At 33.7% G+C, this 15,835-nt stretch overlaps 1 protein-coding gene across 2 annotated transcripts; it reads right to left on the bottom strand.

Moving 5' to 3' along the window:
• Nucleotides 1-1,459: 1,459 nt before the first annotated feature.
• UPL4 (ubiquitin-protein ligase 4) lies at nucleotides 1,460-11,061 on the bottom strand. 2 transcript variants are annotated; one of them, XM_078323809.1, is made up of 18 exons: nucleotides 10,863-11,061; nucleotides 8,602-9,232; nucleotides 8,388-8,498; nucleotides 8,175-8,291; nucleotides 7,929-8,087; nucleotides 7,413-7,574; nucleotides 7,000-7,155; nucleotides 6,802-6,923; nucleotides 5,680-6,724; nucleotides 5,280-5,331; nucleotides 3,746-4,908; nucleotides 3,213-3,443; nucleotides 3,007-3,111; nucleotides 2,837-2,917; nucleotides 2,668-2,736; nucleotides 2,381-2,509; nucleotides 2,200-2,283; nucleotides 1,460-1,798 (listed from the first exon to the last, which is right to left on the bottom strand). In XM_078323809.1, the coding sequence occupies exons 1-18, from the start codon at nucleotides 10,949-10,951 to the stop codon at nucleotides 1,733-1,735; spliced, it is 4,572 nt and encodes a 1,523-aa protein (XP_078179935.1). In that variant the 5' UTR covers nucleotides 10,952-11,061; the 3' UTR covers nucleotides 1,460-1,732. The 2 variants fall into 2 exon arrangements, with proteins under 2 accessions (XP_078179935.1, XP_078179944.1); XM_078323818.1 differs by having other exon boundaries at nucleotides 5,280-5,328; nucleotides 10,863-11,042.
• Nucleotides 11,062-15,835: the final 4,774 nt, after the last annotated feature.

Here is a 15,835-nt window from a genome sequence, read left to right as displayed (position 1 = left end):
TTTTTTATTCATAATTGGTTGTTTTGTTTAAGAATGTTATTTAGCAGCTTGCAGTATCACTGAAATTAAAGTGACTTGACTCGAGCCTTCCTAACTATAGCATGAAATATTGGTAAGAATATTTAGTAAGTTCGTTTTAATTTCATGTAACGCAAAAACAATATATTTTTTATTTTGATTTTATTATTCATGCTCTATATGAAGTAAAAACAAAACAGGTAATAATTGATGAGATCCAACATGGCAAAAGAAAAGAAGAATTGAGAGTTGTTCGATGCTCAATCAGAATTGTCTGATTCACATCAAGTTTCATACAGACAATTTTAAATTTTACGCAGATTAAGTGTGTATAAATTTTGATGTGGATCATACGGCTCATATTGAATCTTGAATCGAATTTAGTTTGATTTATTTTAATGGGATTCATATCCTCTCAGGTACCGTAGAGGATCTTTATTTTACGGTTTGAGATTAAATATCAACCGGTTTATGATTTGAGCTAGCGCAGGAGACAGTATTATTGGGCTTTGAGATTCGTGCCAAGTTAAAAGTAACAGCCCGGATCCACTAATTATAAAAGATTCTCTTTTAAGATAAGGAGAGGATGTGAATTCGATATAATGTGTATGTATAGATATTTGTCCACTCAACAAAATTATATGCCTCCAACAGTTTACCTTTTTTTCATTTCACTCTGACCATACGATCTAATTTATTTTAATGAATCTTTTTTGTATTATCAAGTCTTTTAGCCAAGTGACAGACGAGTGGTACTGGCTGGGTCAATGGGTCTCTAATCTTGAACCAGCTTGATGTCTTTTAACTATTTAGGATCATTTCCACTAAATATTTTTGAAAAGTAGTTTACAGATTTGTGGAATAGTAGTTTCTCCGAGTCTTACCTCTTAAATGCCTTCCAAAGGATTTTGGTCAACTTTTCAAGAAATAATTAATTTATGAATATTTATTTTTATTAGAGCGGTTAAAACTTTGATTTAGATAAGTTTATTTTTTATTTTGATTGAGACAAATGTTTATTTTTGCTCAGATAAGTGTACCTTTTAAAATATCCGGGTAATGAATAAAGTTCTAAAAAATAAAAAATATTTAAAATTGTAACAAGTGTTCAGTTTAATTAACAAGTTATCATAATGGTACAATTCAGTGTGCATTTTAGCTAACCCTTTCGGTATCATTTAAATTAGATCGTACTGCTCTTGGAACAATTCTTAGAACGGTTCCCATTCTCTTAAAAATATGGAACGGATTTACAATTTTGAAAAGGTTAATACTTTTGAATTTTCCATTTGTTAATTCATTTTAAACGTAAAGATAACTCGTTACCTATACAATGAAGGCATCAATTCAAAGGAAAAAAGAGCTGCCGAGATTGGTTGGTTATACTTTCTAAATGCAACTTTTAGTATAAAAAAAACCTTACATAGCAAAACAAAGCACCTTTCCAACAACAGGCCCTTAGCCATATAAAAAAAACAACAGGTCACCTATAACTGTTAATGCTAAATAGTTTTGAACTTAGGCCATGCAGGCAATCGTGACACTTTTTTCTTCTTTCTTTCTTATAACAAAATATAAATACCACCCAACTAATGACCCTATACTAGATAATACTAACTTATATATTTACACTGGTAAAGATGGGCTTCCTTTTGTCGCTACGCAAAACGCAATCAGCTCCATCAGGTTTTGCAAATTCACACTCCCACTTTTATCAAGAGAGGTCGAAGGAGCCTTGTCCTTCCGTAATCGCATATAGCAGTCTTTGTCTCATTTTTTCCTGCATCATTTATCAATATTATCTTAAAATTTAAATCTTTCTTTTTCTCTATTACTATAACAACAATAACCAATAATTTAGTCTCCAACAAATTGGGTAGGCTACAAATAAAACCCATTGGGTAGGCTACAAATAAAACCCAACCGGAGTCACAAAATCAAGCTAGATAGTAATAAAAAAAATAGTAATACTAATAGTAATAATGGTACCAATAATAATAGTAATAATACTAACAATATTATGCCTATACTATAAATCGTATGGACCAAAGTCCTAATCCCTACGTCCTTGTAGTAATGATAGGTACAAAATAATATATAAAATGAAAATTGCTAGCTGACATCCTTTGGCAAAAGACCAATAAGGAGAACCTTGAGAATAAAATTGGAAATAAAAATAACCTTGGTGGAGTAAGGAGGTAATTTGAGATAATTCGCGCAGGTCATCACACTAGGTAATTCCATGTCAGTATCAGTAGCACTATGCTGTTGTATCAAAAAAAAAAAAGAATAATAAAACCCATTATTTATTCATTAAAGAAACCCAAGGTGGCTTATTAAATGACCATACTCCTAAACTGACCTTACGAACTACAGTTAACTTAGGGTTTAGTGAAGCTAGGCCTCCAGGAGGAAGCCGAGGCGAGCCAGTAACAAATTGTAAGAAAGCTCTCCTCTGCGTAGATTCAAGCTCTTGCAAAATTTCTAATAACTGCATTGTTGAATCCAAAGAAACATAAGCACAGGTATTAACAAAAACAGCCTTTATATACCTAGAAAGCATTGTATGACAAACAATTTAAGCCTGTTTTTCGAATAACTTTGTTCTTCTTATCAACAAATCCAAAGCAAAGAAGAAAAAGCACGTACATTAGTAACAGGTGGACTGTTGGGCGTGTAACCATGGTCGAATTTGATATTATCAACTAGCTCAGTGAACTGTCAAACAAATAGTAGTATTATGTAAAGTAGCAAAATAGAAAATTAAAGGTCAAAACAACAAAAGAAGAAAAAAAGAGAAGGAATCGTGAATGCTTACACTCCAAGTGACATTCTCGCCACAAAGCATAATGTCTAACTCATCTTCTGTAAAAACCTTAAGAGCAGATAATGGGAAGACCTGCAGACAAATACAATTCGGTACATGGATATTTATTTAATTCGTCTACACACTTGAAGAAGAAAATAACAAAATTGTATAACATGAACCTGATTAAATCCAGATTTGAAAGCTTCTAGTTGTCTACAGATTCCTTCTCTTATTGTTGCTTCTACAACCATCTTGATATAATCCTTCAGATTGTCAATATTCACCTGAAAAAAAAATCCAAGTAAAAGTTAGGATGCGAAGACCAAGTTTAATTAAAGTTGAATACAAGAGGTCGAAAGAAATGCTAAACAATGAAAATGATTACTGGATCAGAGTTGTTCGGATATGAAAGAAGATACTCAGCATATCCAGGAAGAGAAAAGTCGAGGCCCAAATCTTCAATTTTAGTGCCATGGTAGTCCAAATTGGACGTAGATGCATAATTTCCTACTGAGTCAGATTGTAAAATTTCTCTCTTTTCGACAAGGGCTTGGAACTCCAAGAGAGTTCTCCCCAGCTCAGGGTCAAAAGAAAGGATGTCATATATGCTGAGTTCCTGGGAAGTATTAAATGAGGAGGATACATAAAATGAGGATTGCGATATTTAAAAAAAAAAGGATGTCATATAAATCAATGTTAATGTTACATATGCTCAGACATCACAATATGTTCAAACAAACTAGTTCTGAAGTTGTCACTTTCACTAATAGACTTTAACTGTACATGGAGAAATGTCTTGTCCCATTTTTTTAAAATTTAAGCTCAAACAAGCAAAGATTAATAAGGTTGATCATTTTCTTATCCCTTTCAAATCTCCCCGTGAAATAATATGTAGATGCCACAAAGATAAACAAATACCTGCCCAAGGAGAACTCTATAGAAGGCTCTAGACAGTGATAAATCAATAATTCTCCCATCTTTAATTGCTTTTCCCACAACCTGACCCAGAAGTACAAACTTCATATGTACATCATGAAAATTGACCCCATGTAAATTCTCCACCGCCTTTGACCATGGCCTGGGGAACAGCCCCAAAGGCGCATCCACAAACCCTAGATTCTCATTTGAACCACATAGATCCCCTCTCCAGAGACCCAAACCAACCTTCTGGAACTCATGACTTATCAAAGTATAAAACTCTATGGTGGGCCCCAGACCAGTACCAACTTCCTCCATATATTCCACCTCCAATAAAGCCTTATTACGCGCCTTCAACTCCATCATTTTAGAAGCCGATTCAAATAAATTCTGGCGGTCAACCTTGAACTTCTCACGGGACCTTCCGGAAGGAGACCGAGGACTGCTAGCATTGCTATCGTGACTACTTGTATGAGGTGTTATTAAATGCCCAAAAGTGGTTAGCCTGAAGTATTTCTTTCTAGCATCAAAAGAGAACAAGAAAGAACTCATTTTCATTAATTGCTTGCACCATAAGGGTAATCCACTAGGGTTTAAGGCAAGTGGGTCCCGTATTTGCTGCTCGAGTTTCTCTGTTAATTTGTGGCTGACGAACTCCTCCTGTGGAACTGTAGAGAAGGATGTTTTCAGACTTCTGTCCAGTTCATCCTTTCTCCCCTCGGTGAAGGAGTAAATTTTGTCTTCAGACGAGAGGAATGATGAGAAGCGATTGAGACCTTCTAAGGTTCTGAGCATGAAGAGGATGTCAAAGGATGGGCTTGACTTGGGCAGGTTGCATGGGAAGTTGCCTTCTAGCAGACTAGAGAAGAAGGGTACTCTGTGCCACATAACTGTAGTTGAATTGCCGGATGGAGATGATGGAATTGTGCTTTGGGCTTGTTGTATATACTCCTTTGGATGGTCTATAGCTTTCCTATAGGTTACTGTGTGCACCTCATTCCAAAATTTGGGGCCGTTGATTACATCAGGTTCTAAGCTAGTCTGGTCATCCAAAAGTGATTGATATAGAGTAATAGAAGAACTAAGCTCTTTTCCTTTCAAATTAAAAACTAGATTTGGTTCTGTATGTTCATTAATAATCGTATTTTGAATCTGCTCTCCACCTGCAGAGAGTGATAGAGATGCTTTTAGTCTTTTGAACAAATCATGAAGCAAACTATACATATCAGCAAGTCATTGATGCTTGTTTTTTGGACAAATATCTTCAAATGTTTCTATTTGCTGGACTAATATATATCCTCATCCTTTTAGGGTTTGTGTGCGGTACTGAGGTCTGAATTGGGATTTTTATATAGTTTCATTGCGAACTGTTTCTCTTTTATTAGTTTCTACAACCTTTGGCACACACACAGACAACTAAAAAAAGAGGCATGAAGAAAACACAAATAATGAGCTACAATCCTAGATGCGTTCTACCAGAAACCTCAGGTAGGGGGAAAACAAAAAGACAAGAATCATGATTATGCCCCCTCACCTAAACTATCTCCAGAGGATGTTGATTGCTGTCTTTGATGGCTTGTTACCTCCTGATTTTAAAAATGAATAATAGTATATTAACAGCAGAAAAAAAAAAAATTAAATTGGAAGGCTGAAAGCCCATTCTATACAAGTTAGGATAAGTGTCAATCCAGAAAATGTGCTTCCAAAGGCCTCTATTTTAACAATGCTAAAATACCTCATAAAATAAATCATTTTTAATGTTTTAGCATTGTCTTTCTCAAATTATACCATTCATACTAAACTTCATGAAATTGTTATAATAATCAAAGAACACTTGATCCTTGCTGAGTTTCTTACTGATATATAATATGCTAAGTATTATAAAAACAAATAACTTAAAACATAAAATATCAGGAACAGAAAAAGAAAGTCACCTCTGATGAACAAGAACTGGATCCATCTATTGTACCTGCAATGCTTGCTTCTCTGGACAATTTATCTTCTCCACATTCCTTCTTGCATATTTTGGGCCATAAGTACTTTCCAATTTCAGCCAAACTTGATGTTGATTCCACATATAATACACCTCCATCAAATTCAGACAGTCCGGTTTCATCATTTTCCCTCACAAAAGAAACTTTAACACATGGATGAGTTGCAGTGTGCCTTACAGGCACCTCAACCCTAAAAGCTCTATGCCTGAAACCATGGCTCAAAACAACCGGAAAGCTATCAAATGAAGACAAAGCACTCTGTAATTTACGTATCAAGAAGATCATAAACGTCTCATCTGATCCCATATGCAGCCTGTTGAAACAAAGGTGTGCAAAAGCCTTTAACCGTTTAAGTACAGAGATGCTGTGGTCATGTGACTTCAAGTTGCATACTGTGTTCTTGCGTAAATAAATCCCATTGGTAAGAAAGTTAGCGAATGATTTGATAATGCCACTCTCTACAAATTCAAAAGTAGTCATGGTTTCACCTCCACAAAGCTCTCTAATAACCTCACCCAAAACAGTGGACAAGTATTGTTCATTTGGCGGAGTGTCTATTGTGTCATTCAACAGCTGACAACAGGTTTTCAACTTGTGCGAGATTTCACTCAGACCTATTTCAGAATTAATAGCCTCATGTGTGAAGTACTTGTCCTTTAGCTGTCTGGCAAATGCAAAGATGGTCCCATTTCCACTTTGATTTCCATTTTCATCCTTGCCCCTTAAAAGGCATGATCTTGATATGTCAGGTCTAGACATGTCAAATGTGTAGCAAAGGCATCTAGATGCACCCCCATTGACCACTTGATTGCCAGAATTTTGGCATGTTTCTTGCATCAAAAGGGCGTCTATGGCATACACTACTCCTTCCTTGATAAAGGAACTCAAGAAAGAAGTTGGAAGCTTTTGCATAAGGACTTCAACTGCTCTCAAGGCTGAAAATAGTATATGATGATCCTTCTTTGCCAATAAATTGGCTAAAAAGCTGCCAAAGATTAAAAATAGAATAAAGATTATATAATAAAAATAACATTTTGGTATATCTTCATTAATCATTCTTACCTTGATATATTAATATCATGGAGGAGGTCAACGAGCATGTCAGGCGTGCTGAAATAAAAAATATTACTGACAACTGATACACACCCATAAGAGACGTGTAGATTTGACCCAGAGTTGACTGCCTGTAGAAAGAAAAAGATTACACATGTTAAGCCACAAAACATGGGGCCCCCAACAATTCTATGATACAAAACAGACCTTAATGAAAACAGGTAGAATGTCCTTGGAGAACTGACACAAGAGGCTTGGCTGATCAGTGAGAATCTTCTCCTTAGCAAGAATAAATTGCATATCGGCCAAGTCTTTTGCAGCTGAAGGTATTAGCTGGTTAACTAGCTTTAGCACCTCATAAGCCTGAACAAGACCCCAACACAAAATTTATTAAATTGATTAATAATACAGCAATTTATACAGCAGAAAATGTTAAAGCTACGACCAGATTTGAATTTCATAACAATTTTTACCCAGTTTTGCATCAAAATGTCCTACATGACTCCTGCTAACCTCAATTTACAATCAAATATGCAACTATTACTAGTACAGAAGGCGGATCAGCAACAGTACAACATTGCTTCATAAATCATAATCAATGCAATACCCAAGCACAAAACCTGATTAAAATGGAGATCGTCCATGTGAAAGTACTGAGCACTCTGTGGAAGATCAAAATCCATAAATATAGCCTTCAATGTACTCCCTACGTTCAACTCCAGAAGGGACTTCACAGCCACTAGGGACCCACTTGCCAGCTTAGTAAGAAGACCAATCATATTCTGTGCATTCCAAAATACAAAGGAAAAAAGAAAGAAAATAAGAATATGAAAATTGCAACCCTGGAAAAACTAATACCAATCACCAAACTAAAAATTTAAACAAAGAACACTTCTATAGATACCTTATCCACATTAGTCGGAAAAAAGAACCGGCAGCACATAACTGAGTTTTTGAACTTAAATATATGTATTAGTTTTTTTTGGATATCTTTATGTATTTGTTATCTTTCTTTCTATTCAGGAAATTAAGTGAGCATCTCTCCCATACCAGTGAAACATACAAGATTCTGATTGGTTGAAACTAGAAAATACTGATTGCATATATGATATCATGTGTTACATATGATATAGTACCATGTAAGTTGTATGGCTAAGTAGAGATCGACCATCTACACTGATCAAGTGTACAGTTCTTTCAACAGCACCACACCGACAGATGTCATCAAGAAGCTGAGGTGAGGAGCAGTATGAGTCAACTATCCTTATCAAGCAAGTGGCTACTGTCTCCACGAACTAACACCACCAAAAATCAGAAACACAGAATGAGCACAGGAAAAAGGGGATAAAACAAAACAAGTACAATAGGGGAAAAAAAAACACCTTAGCATCACTGTATTGGAGTAGATTGCACAGTTGCGGAAGTGATTCCATGATAATAGGGGAGCATTCGAGTGGGACCCGCTTGCACATGTTGGCCAAAGCTGACACTGCGGTTCTCTAAATAATCATTCAACAACGCATTACATCTTGGTCAAAATTAAATGAGAAGTAATGGAATATATAAAAAAAAATATCAAGGCTAAGTCCTCTTACCTGAATATTGGTGGAGAAGAAATCAAGATAAGCTAACACAGCAGAGATTGAGCCAGCTTGCAGGCAAGGCGCTGGTTGTTTTTTAGAAATTTTTTCCAATGCTTGCAAACACTACGAAAAATAAAAATAAACTTCGTAAGAACATTCCAATTGTCTAAATAAATCCAATAGTAAGTCAATGTGCAAATGCCACAATTTAAATTATTGTAACAACCTGTTCGGCCAAATCCAGATACTCAATGGAAAGTAACTTCGCGCACAACAATGGCACTGCACCATGCCTCACCACTGATTCAGCTGATCTAGGCATGGCATCGCACAGGTACGTGATGGCACGCACTGCTAGAAGCATCTCATCTGGCCGCCCCTCCCATCCAGTGATATTCACAAGCAATGGTACCAACTTCTCAACCGGTACGTGGCCAGCAGAGGTCTCATTGCAAAAGGACAAAGCCTCACACAGCTGGAACAAAGCCACAGATACCTCGGCAGGTTCATTCTTCTCTAGTGCTTCTAGAATCTTGTTGAAGTCTCCATGAACTGAGTTATCAGACCACTCACTGTATGCTTGATGTGAGGAAGGAGAAGGTGATTCATGGCTCCCTTCTGAGTTGTTATCAGAGTCTAATTCATCAGAGCTATAGACCGGGTCCATTGGAGTATCAATCGGAGAAGTGGAGGTGTTTAGAGGAGGGGTGGAAATATCCATTGGAGTATCAACTGGAGAAGCAGAGGTGTTTAGAGGAGGGGTGGAAGTATCCATTGGAGTATCAATTAGAGAAGTGGAGGTGTTTAGAGAAGGGGTGGAAGTATCTATTGGAGCTGAGGTAGAGTTGTTTGTTGCTCTGGGAAAGAAGCATTTAAAGAAGGTGAGTTTCTTTAGGATAAACATGAATTTCAAAATTGATGAAGGAAAGGAGTCAAATGGAGGAGAGAGAATGTTGCAATGAGAGTTTGAGATTAAATAGAGACAGGTGTAATACAAAAATAAATAAATAAATAAAAACATTGCCACAAATATCAAGTGCAAAATTAGTAAACTAAAAGAGGTAGGAGATAAATAGTTGTACTATTTTTAAATGTTAAGTATTATGCTAAAAATAAATAAATAGTAATACTATCTATGGGATAACTTTCTGCGGATTTACTGCAAATTTATTAATCAATATGATTATAAATAGAACATTTGATCAAATCACTACAGAAGAAATTATGAAAATTTAAAAAAAATTATGAATTTTTAGTAAACCAAAGTATAGTAAAAAAGGCAATGATGTAGAAAAGACATTTTCATAAGAATAATTTCTAACTATATAACTGTGCTCTTAATAATATATAAAAAAATAAGAAAAAGTTATCCCCCAAAAAATAAGACAATATTGACATGAAAAACACTTCACGTTTCAAACACAAAGGCAGTAGAAAATCTTTCAAAAAAAAATATATTCTGTTAAGAGAATTATACCACATCTGGTGTAAATAATCATAGAAATACAACCAATTATAATAAAAACATTAAACAGAAGCCAATATATTGCTTTGAACAAGCAACAATAGAATCGAAGCTATCCTCAAAAGCAAACAAGGTACCCAAAATGCAGTCTGCATGCATAACTGATAGTAAAAGTAACCGGCATATATCATGGATTATTTCATAAGCTTGATCAAATTACTTTCATAATTTGACAAGCACAAGTCCTCAATGAATTAATGGAAGAGCTCTTAGGACACAGAAAAGCAAATTATTTTAGCTAGAAATTGTAATTTGCTTATTATCTTGCAGACAGTTTTTCCTAAATAAAATATGGGATGTTATAGTGTCACAGAATAATAAATCAACTGGTAACGTAGTCCTCATGGCTGATTACTCTGATAGTTTGATGAAATTGATAAATTTACTGCATAGTCCCCGCAAAAAACTTCATTTGGCTTACTTCCATCGTACTAATTTTTCAAAGGAGAACTTCCAGGTATAAAGTGTAATGAAATCATAAATGGACTTCCAGTGAGCAAAACATTTTGATAGTTGACAAACGTGGGTTCATTTGGATTTAGGAGAAACAAAAAAATACTTAATTTATTGAGGAAATCGTTTACAAAACATAGAATGTTCTAAGAGATGCAAGGGGATTAAATCTTCTAGTAACAAAATAAAGCAACATCTTACTGTGCATATGTATTGCTGTAACAAATGACATTGCATAGAGCCGAAAATCACAATCAGCAACCAGTTTATTCATCGAAATACGAAGGAAGTCGAAATTGTTGAACTAATCATCCAAGAAATTCAATTAAAATATCTGAGAAGTAAGCAAAGAGGCAAGATGGCAATTAAAAAAAAAAAAAAGGCAAATCAAGCAAAGAATGCAATACGCACAAAACAGACATAAATTAACCCGTTAAATTGTACGTATTAGACAAATAATTAGTAAAGAAGATGAAATTACTGTAAATAGACAGGGGAAAGATGCTAACATGGTAGTACGAAACTCCGACGAGCTGCAGGGACGTTTGTCCGCCGGGAGGTTGCCGGAGGCGTCCGATCGCTTCCTTCCTCTCTCCATTAATTTTTCTTCTTATATATATATATAGGAGAAGAAATGGTATCAGATAACTATTTGCCTCTTATTTCATTCGTCCCTTTCGTGTTGAAATTGATTTTGGAAACAAGGTAAAAAAAAAACAGAAAATAAAGGAGGTTTCTCTTGTTTTTTTTATTTTGTCTCTTTCCTTATATGCCCCTGGATTTATTTTCATTAGCAAATAACTCCCATCCCCCTTTGAGGTTAAATATAGTACTTTATGAAACTCAATGCTTTTGTTATAAAATAGCTTGTTAACTTTATATTGATTTCTAAATATATCGTACTTTTGAATTCTAGGATTTGCATGAAGTTCTTGGTTTCAAAAACATTTTATATTTGTGTCCATTTTATTTTTTGGGCGTACGTATTTTTGTCACCTTTTTTTAAGTATATCCTTATAAAAACATAGCTAGTACATAAAATTAAAATTTATAAATTAAATCTCTTGATTCAAGATAAACTAACGTTTATTCTTAAATTGTAATACATGGTTAATTCTCATACTATAAATTTAATGATTATAAATTTAATGATCATTCAATATGCTTCTCGTATCACACTTAAATATTGCTGAATGAATATTTTATCATAGTTTTCAACACCAAAAATAACATATTTCATCCTCTAAAGAAATTAGTTGAATGAGAGCAATAATAGAAGAGGAGGGTTCAAATGCACCCTATCTTTCAAATCCCTTTTCTCCGTTTTCAAAGTCCGAATAGTCAATCCGAACCGTTAGATGCGATCTATATATTAAGATGTGCTTGGAGACCAAATTTTATATTTTTTGGAATTTTTTTACTATTTATTAAGCCACTTTGAAAATCGCTGATTTTACATTTTCTGGACCATTGGATCAGCGATTTTTCAAAGTGGCATAATAAATAGTAAAAAAATTCAAAAAAATGTAAAATTTGGTCTCCAAGTACATCTTAATATATATATCGCATCTAACAGTTCGGATTGACTATTCGGACTTTGAAAATGGAGAAAAAGAATAGGGTGCATTTGGGTGCATTTGAACCCTCCTCATAATAGAATTATCAATAATATTTAATAATAAATTACCACTTGATTCCCTCTTAATTATTGTGGGTTCGTTGAATGGGTACAAAGAAGACTTTATGAAGTTGCAAAGCAACAATTACACTTGATAAGAGGGGTGGTTCTGTAAATTTCTCGTAAATATGATCGAGCGTGCTTTTGTGAAAGGAAAGCGGATTGGAAGCCAATTATTGACTCATTAGGCATTAAATCACAAAACTTGGCTGACAAGCAAATTAAAAATGGTCGCAATAACCGTGGAAATATTTTCCTTTTGTATTTGCTTAAGATAGCCCCCACCATTCGCAAAAGCATTTCCATATACTTCCATACTTGCATAGTGATATTTTAGAAGAGAAAAGGTTTCTTACTGGAGAGGGAAAAAATAATAAATACATACATACGCGCCGACGATGCCCGCCTATCCTAGAGCGTGACAAGTGTGTATCAAACCATTATCTCGGTAACAAGTGAATATACGTTGTACACATTACGGGGAACGTTGATGAAGAGAGCAATGAGAGTCGGAGTGAAAAGGGATCGGGTTAAGTAAGCATGTGATTGAGGTAATTGATTTATAAAGAGGGTTTAGATGTCTTTGTTTTGTTGTGCTTTTATTTTTTAAAATTTGAATAATTCAAAATTTAAAATTTGAAAGTCAAAATAAAACCGTTAGATACGATCTACATTATTTTATCTATGCATATGTAAAAAATTATAACATTTTAATTTTGTTTTGATTGTGATCAAGAGCTTGAAAAAATATACTAATGTGAATAATTTGTAGACTTTGATTTTTTAACTTATTGATTCACATAAAAATAAAATTCCGTTTCACTTCCAATAGAAACCGGTGAGCGGTTCGAACCATATCAGATTCATCTTAAGTGTCTAATTCAAGTGTGTAAATTTTTTGACATGGATTGAAAGACTGTGATCAGATATCACATCAACCCCAGTCCCCACTCCAAGAGAGCTCTGAATTGTAATTTTCACCGCCACGTTGTAATTTTCATTCAGAGAGCTCTGATTTTTTTTTTATTAAAGATTAGAGATCCAACTATCTAACTATTTATTATTTATAAATAATTTCTATTTTGTAGTTTGAACATGTAAATTCTTACTCTGTAGTAAGAAGACATTATCATTACTAGATCAGATGTTGATTATTCAGAGAGCGTTGATCAGAAGGAGGAAAATATTTATTTACGTAAGATGTAAGTTCACTTGTGCTTTGGGGCGTAGTACTTTTTTTTTTTTGGATAAATTTAATTACTCTTACAAATTTTTAAGCCGTAAAGCTCATATAATGAGTAAAATTAAAGTCATTAAAACAACTTTTAAATCCAATCACAAGAATCATCTGATTGAATTTAAAAAATATATTTAAATGTAGAATCAATTTTTAATTCAGTGGTAAATGATAACGCTATTTGTATAGGAGATACATATTCAAAATTCAAATAAAAAATTTCTTTGTTGACAATGAAATTTTAAAGGCTACTCTTTCTCTAACAAAAAAGTATCAAATGACTTATTTTGATCTACTTTCTAAGTCAATGTTTATATATATTTCGGCCATGTATGTTTTAAGTTTATTTTATATACGATTGAAGGTCAAATTTAGCGAAGTAATGAAATTTGAAATTACATAAACAAAACCCAGTTCAATTTTTTTTGTTCGTGTGGATTAAAACATGTGTAGATTCCAAAAAATATTCGACAACGAGATATTTTTACGAGAATGGATATTTTTAATACGAAAACGGTAATTCTTAGATATGAAAATAAGATTATCAATTTATGAATTCCTAAGTTGAAAAAAATCATGAGAAAATTTAAAACATAGATGACAGGTGCATGAAAATTTGTTAAGTTTTGAATTTTTATAGATATTTATTTGTCCATATTAACTTTGTTTTTTTAGAATTTATTTGCCCTTTTATGAATTTCTTATTTGTAATTAGGATTAAATTTAGGGTTAAAATTAGAATAATTTTTTTGAATTCTGATTGGTAATTAGAATTAGAAGTCGGAGTATTATTTTATATGAAATCCGACTTTGTGCTCTAGTCTCTATTTTTTGGTTGACGTGTCAAGAATAGTTGCTATTCGAGAACGACTGCTATTCAAAATAGCAATGTGTATCAAAACAACATTTTTGCTATTCATAATAGCTAGCACATTGCTAATTCTCTATTTCTAGTAAATTTTAAAATAACTACTATTTTTATGTGTGAAGAAAAAGAAAAAGTACTTATTTCTCAGATTTTCGACAACACAATTATGAAATAACAAAATTAATGTAACTTTTACTATCTCCTCATCGCAACAATTCATTTGATATCTCACTTGCATATCTTTAATCTTAGTTAGTACCACATTAACAATTCTTTCTTAGCTACAACTATTTGTTATTCTAAATATAAAATCAGAACAACACTATTTTAAACTAATTTAAAAACCACTATTTTTTTTTTATTCTCACCTATTGATTCTACCTTTTCTATTTTTACACTAATTCTTACACGTTCAAACACAGAGAAAATGAACATGCAAGAGCCCCGGTATGTTTGCATAGTCCAATTATTTGTATTGCTTTGTGTGTGGCCCTTTTCCGTGGCTAACTGGCTATACGATGCCAACAGGTGATCCATTGGACATTGATCGGAAAAATCATATACCGAGATTTACAATGTCAAAGTGACTAAACACATAATTAAATTTCATATCAAATTACTATGCTCCTCTTCTTGATAACAGAAAACCATACAGTACTCGCTGTAGAAAAACCTAACGATTATGCAACCCACCAATTTCGTCACTCTGACATTGTAGGGGCCGGGGGTGATGTAGGGGGCAGTATTATTTGTGCTCTGAGATTCGTGCAGAACGTATTTAAACGACGGTTGGGATTTTCCAAAAATCACGCAAAGTTTGAGATATATACGAATTCACTTTCGTCTGGCACCAAATTTTTCCAGGATTCTCTCTGGCCAAAAACTCCAGCCATCAAGTCTAGGTCCACTGCAGGTGGGTCCATACCGAATCCTCCTGAGTCCTGATCATTACCAGTTGGTTGACCGGCTATTTAGTGACTCTTAACAGGAATTTACAGGAGATCTGAGCACAAAGAAGGGTCGGAGACTGCCGCTTTTTTTTTTTTTTGGATAATTATGAGAATTTCCCCTAATGTAGTTCGGTTGGTTTGTTTTTCAGAATTTGTATTCTGTTTTAACTTTTAACTCAAATTTTGAGATAAAAATATGGACCGTCGGATTTAAATCCTTACTGATATTAAAGGATTTTACATGTTATAAATCTGATTCGTCTACTTCTGACTCAAATTCTGATTACGTTATTGATCCATTACTGTTCAAGACAATATGACACATCTGCTACAAGAACTTGTTATTCCGATCCCAACCGTTGATTTTTATTAAAATCCGTGCATGAAATAAAATTATTATTGAAATTTGTGCATGAAATTGTTTTTTTTTTATTGAAATTCTTGTATAGAAAATTTGAACATTTGGGATCGAAATAACAACAGATTTATTTTCCAGATATACATCTTCTACTTCTGTCCATAGTAACAATATACGCAAATAATTCGTGTTTTATTCGTTTTTTTTACATCTTCGAACCAAACTCCGAAAGAAACGCAAAAAAACATATAATATGTTTTATTCGTGAATAAAACGCGAGTCATGAATTATTTGTGAGAAAAATGCGAAAAAATACCAATTATTTTTTATTATTTTTTTTGAGTTTTTTTGCTTATTTATTATGCCAAATTATTCATGATCGCGAGTTTTT

This window comes from Carex rostrata, chromosome 2, assembly GCF_964058835.1.
Source record: "Carex rostrata chromosome 2, lpCarRost1.2, whole genome shotgun sequence".
Taxonomy (NCBI): domain Eukaryota; kingdom Viridiplantae; phylum Streptophyta; class Magnoliopsida; order Poales; family Cyperaceae; genus Carex; species Carex rostrata.
This window is presented reverse-complemented; position numbering and strand designations above follow the sequence as displayed.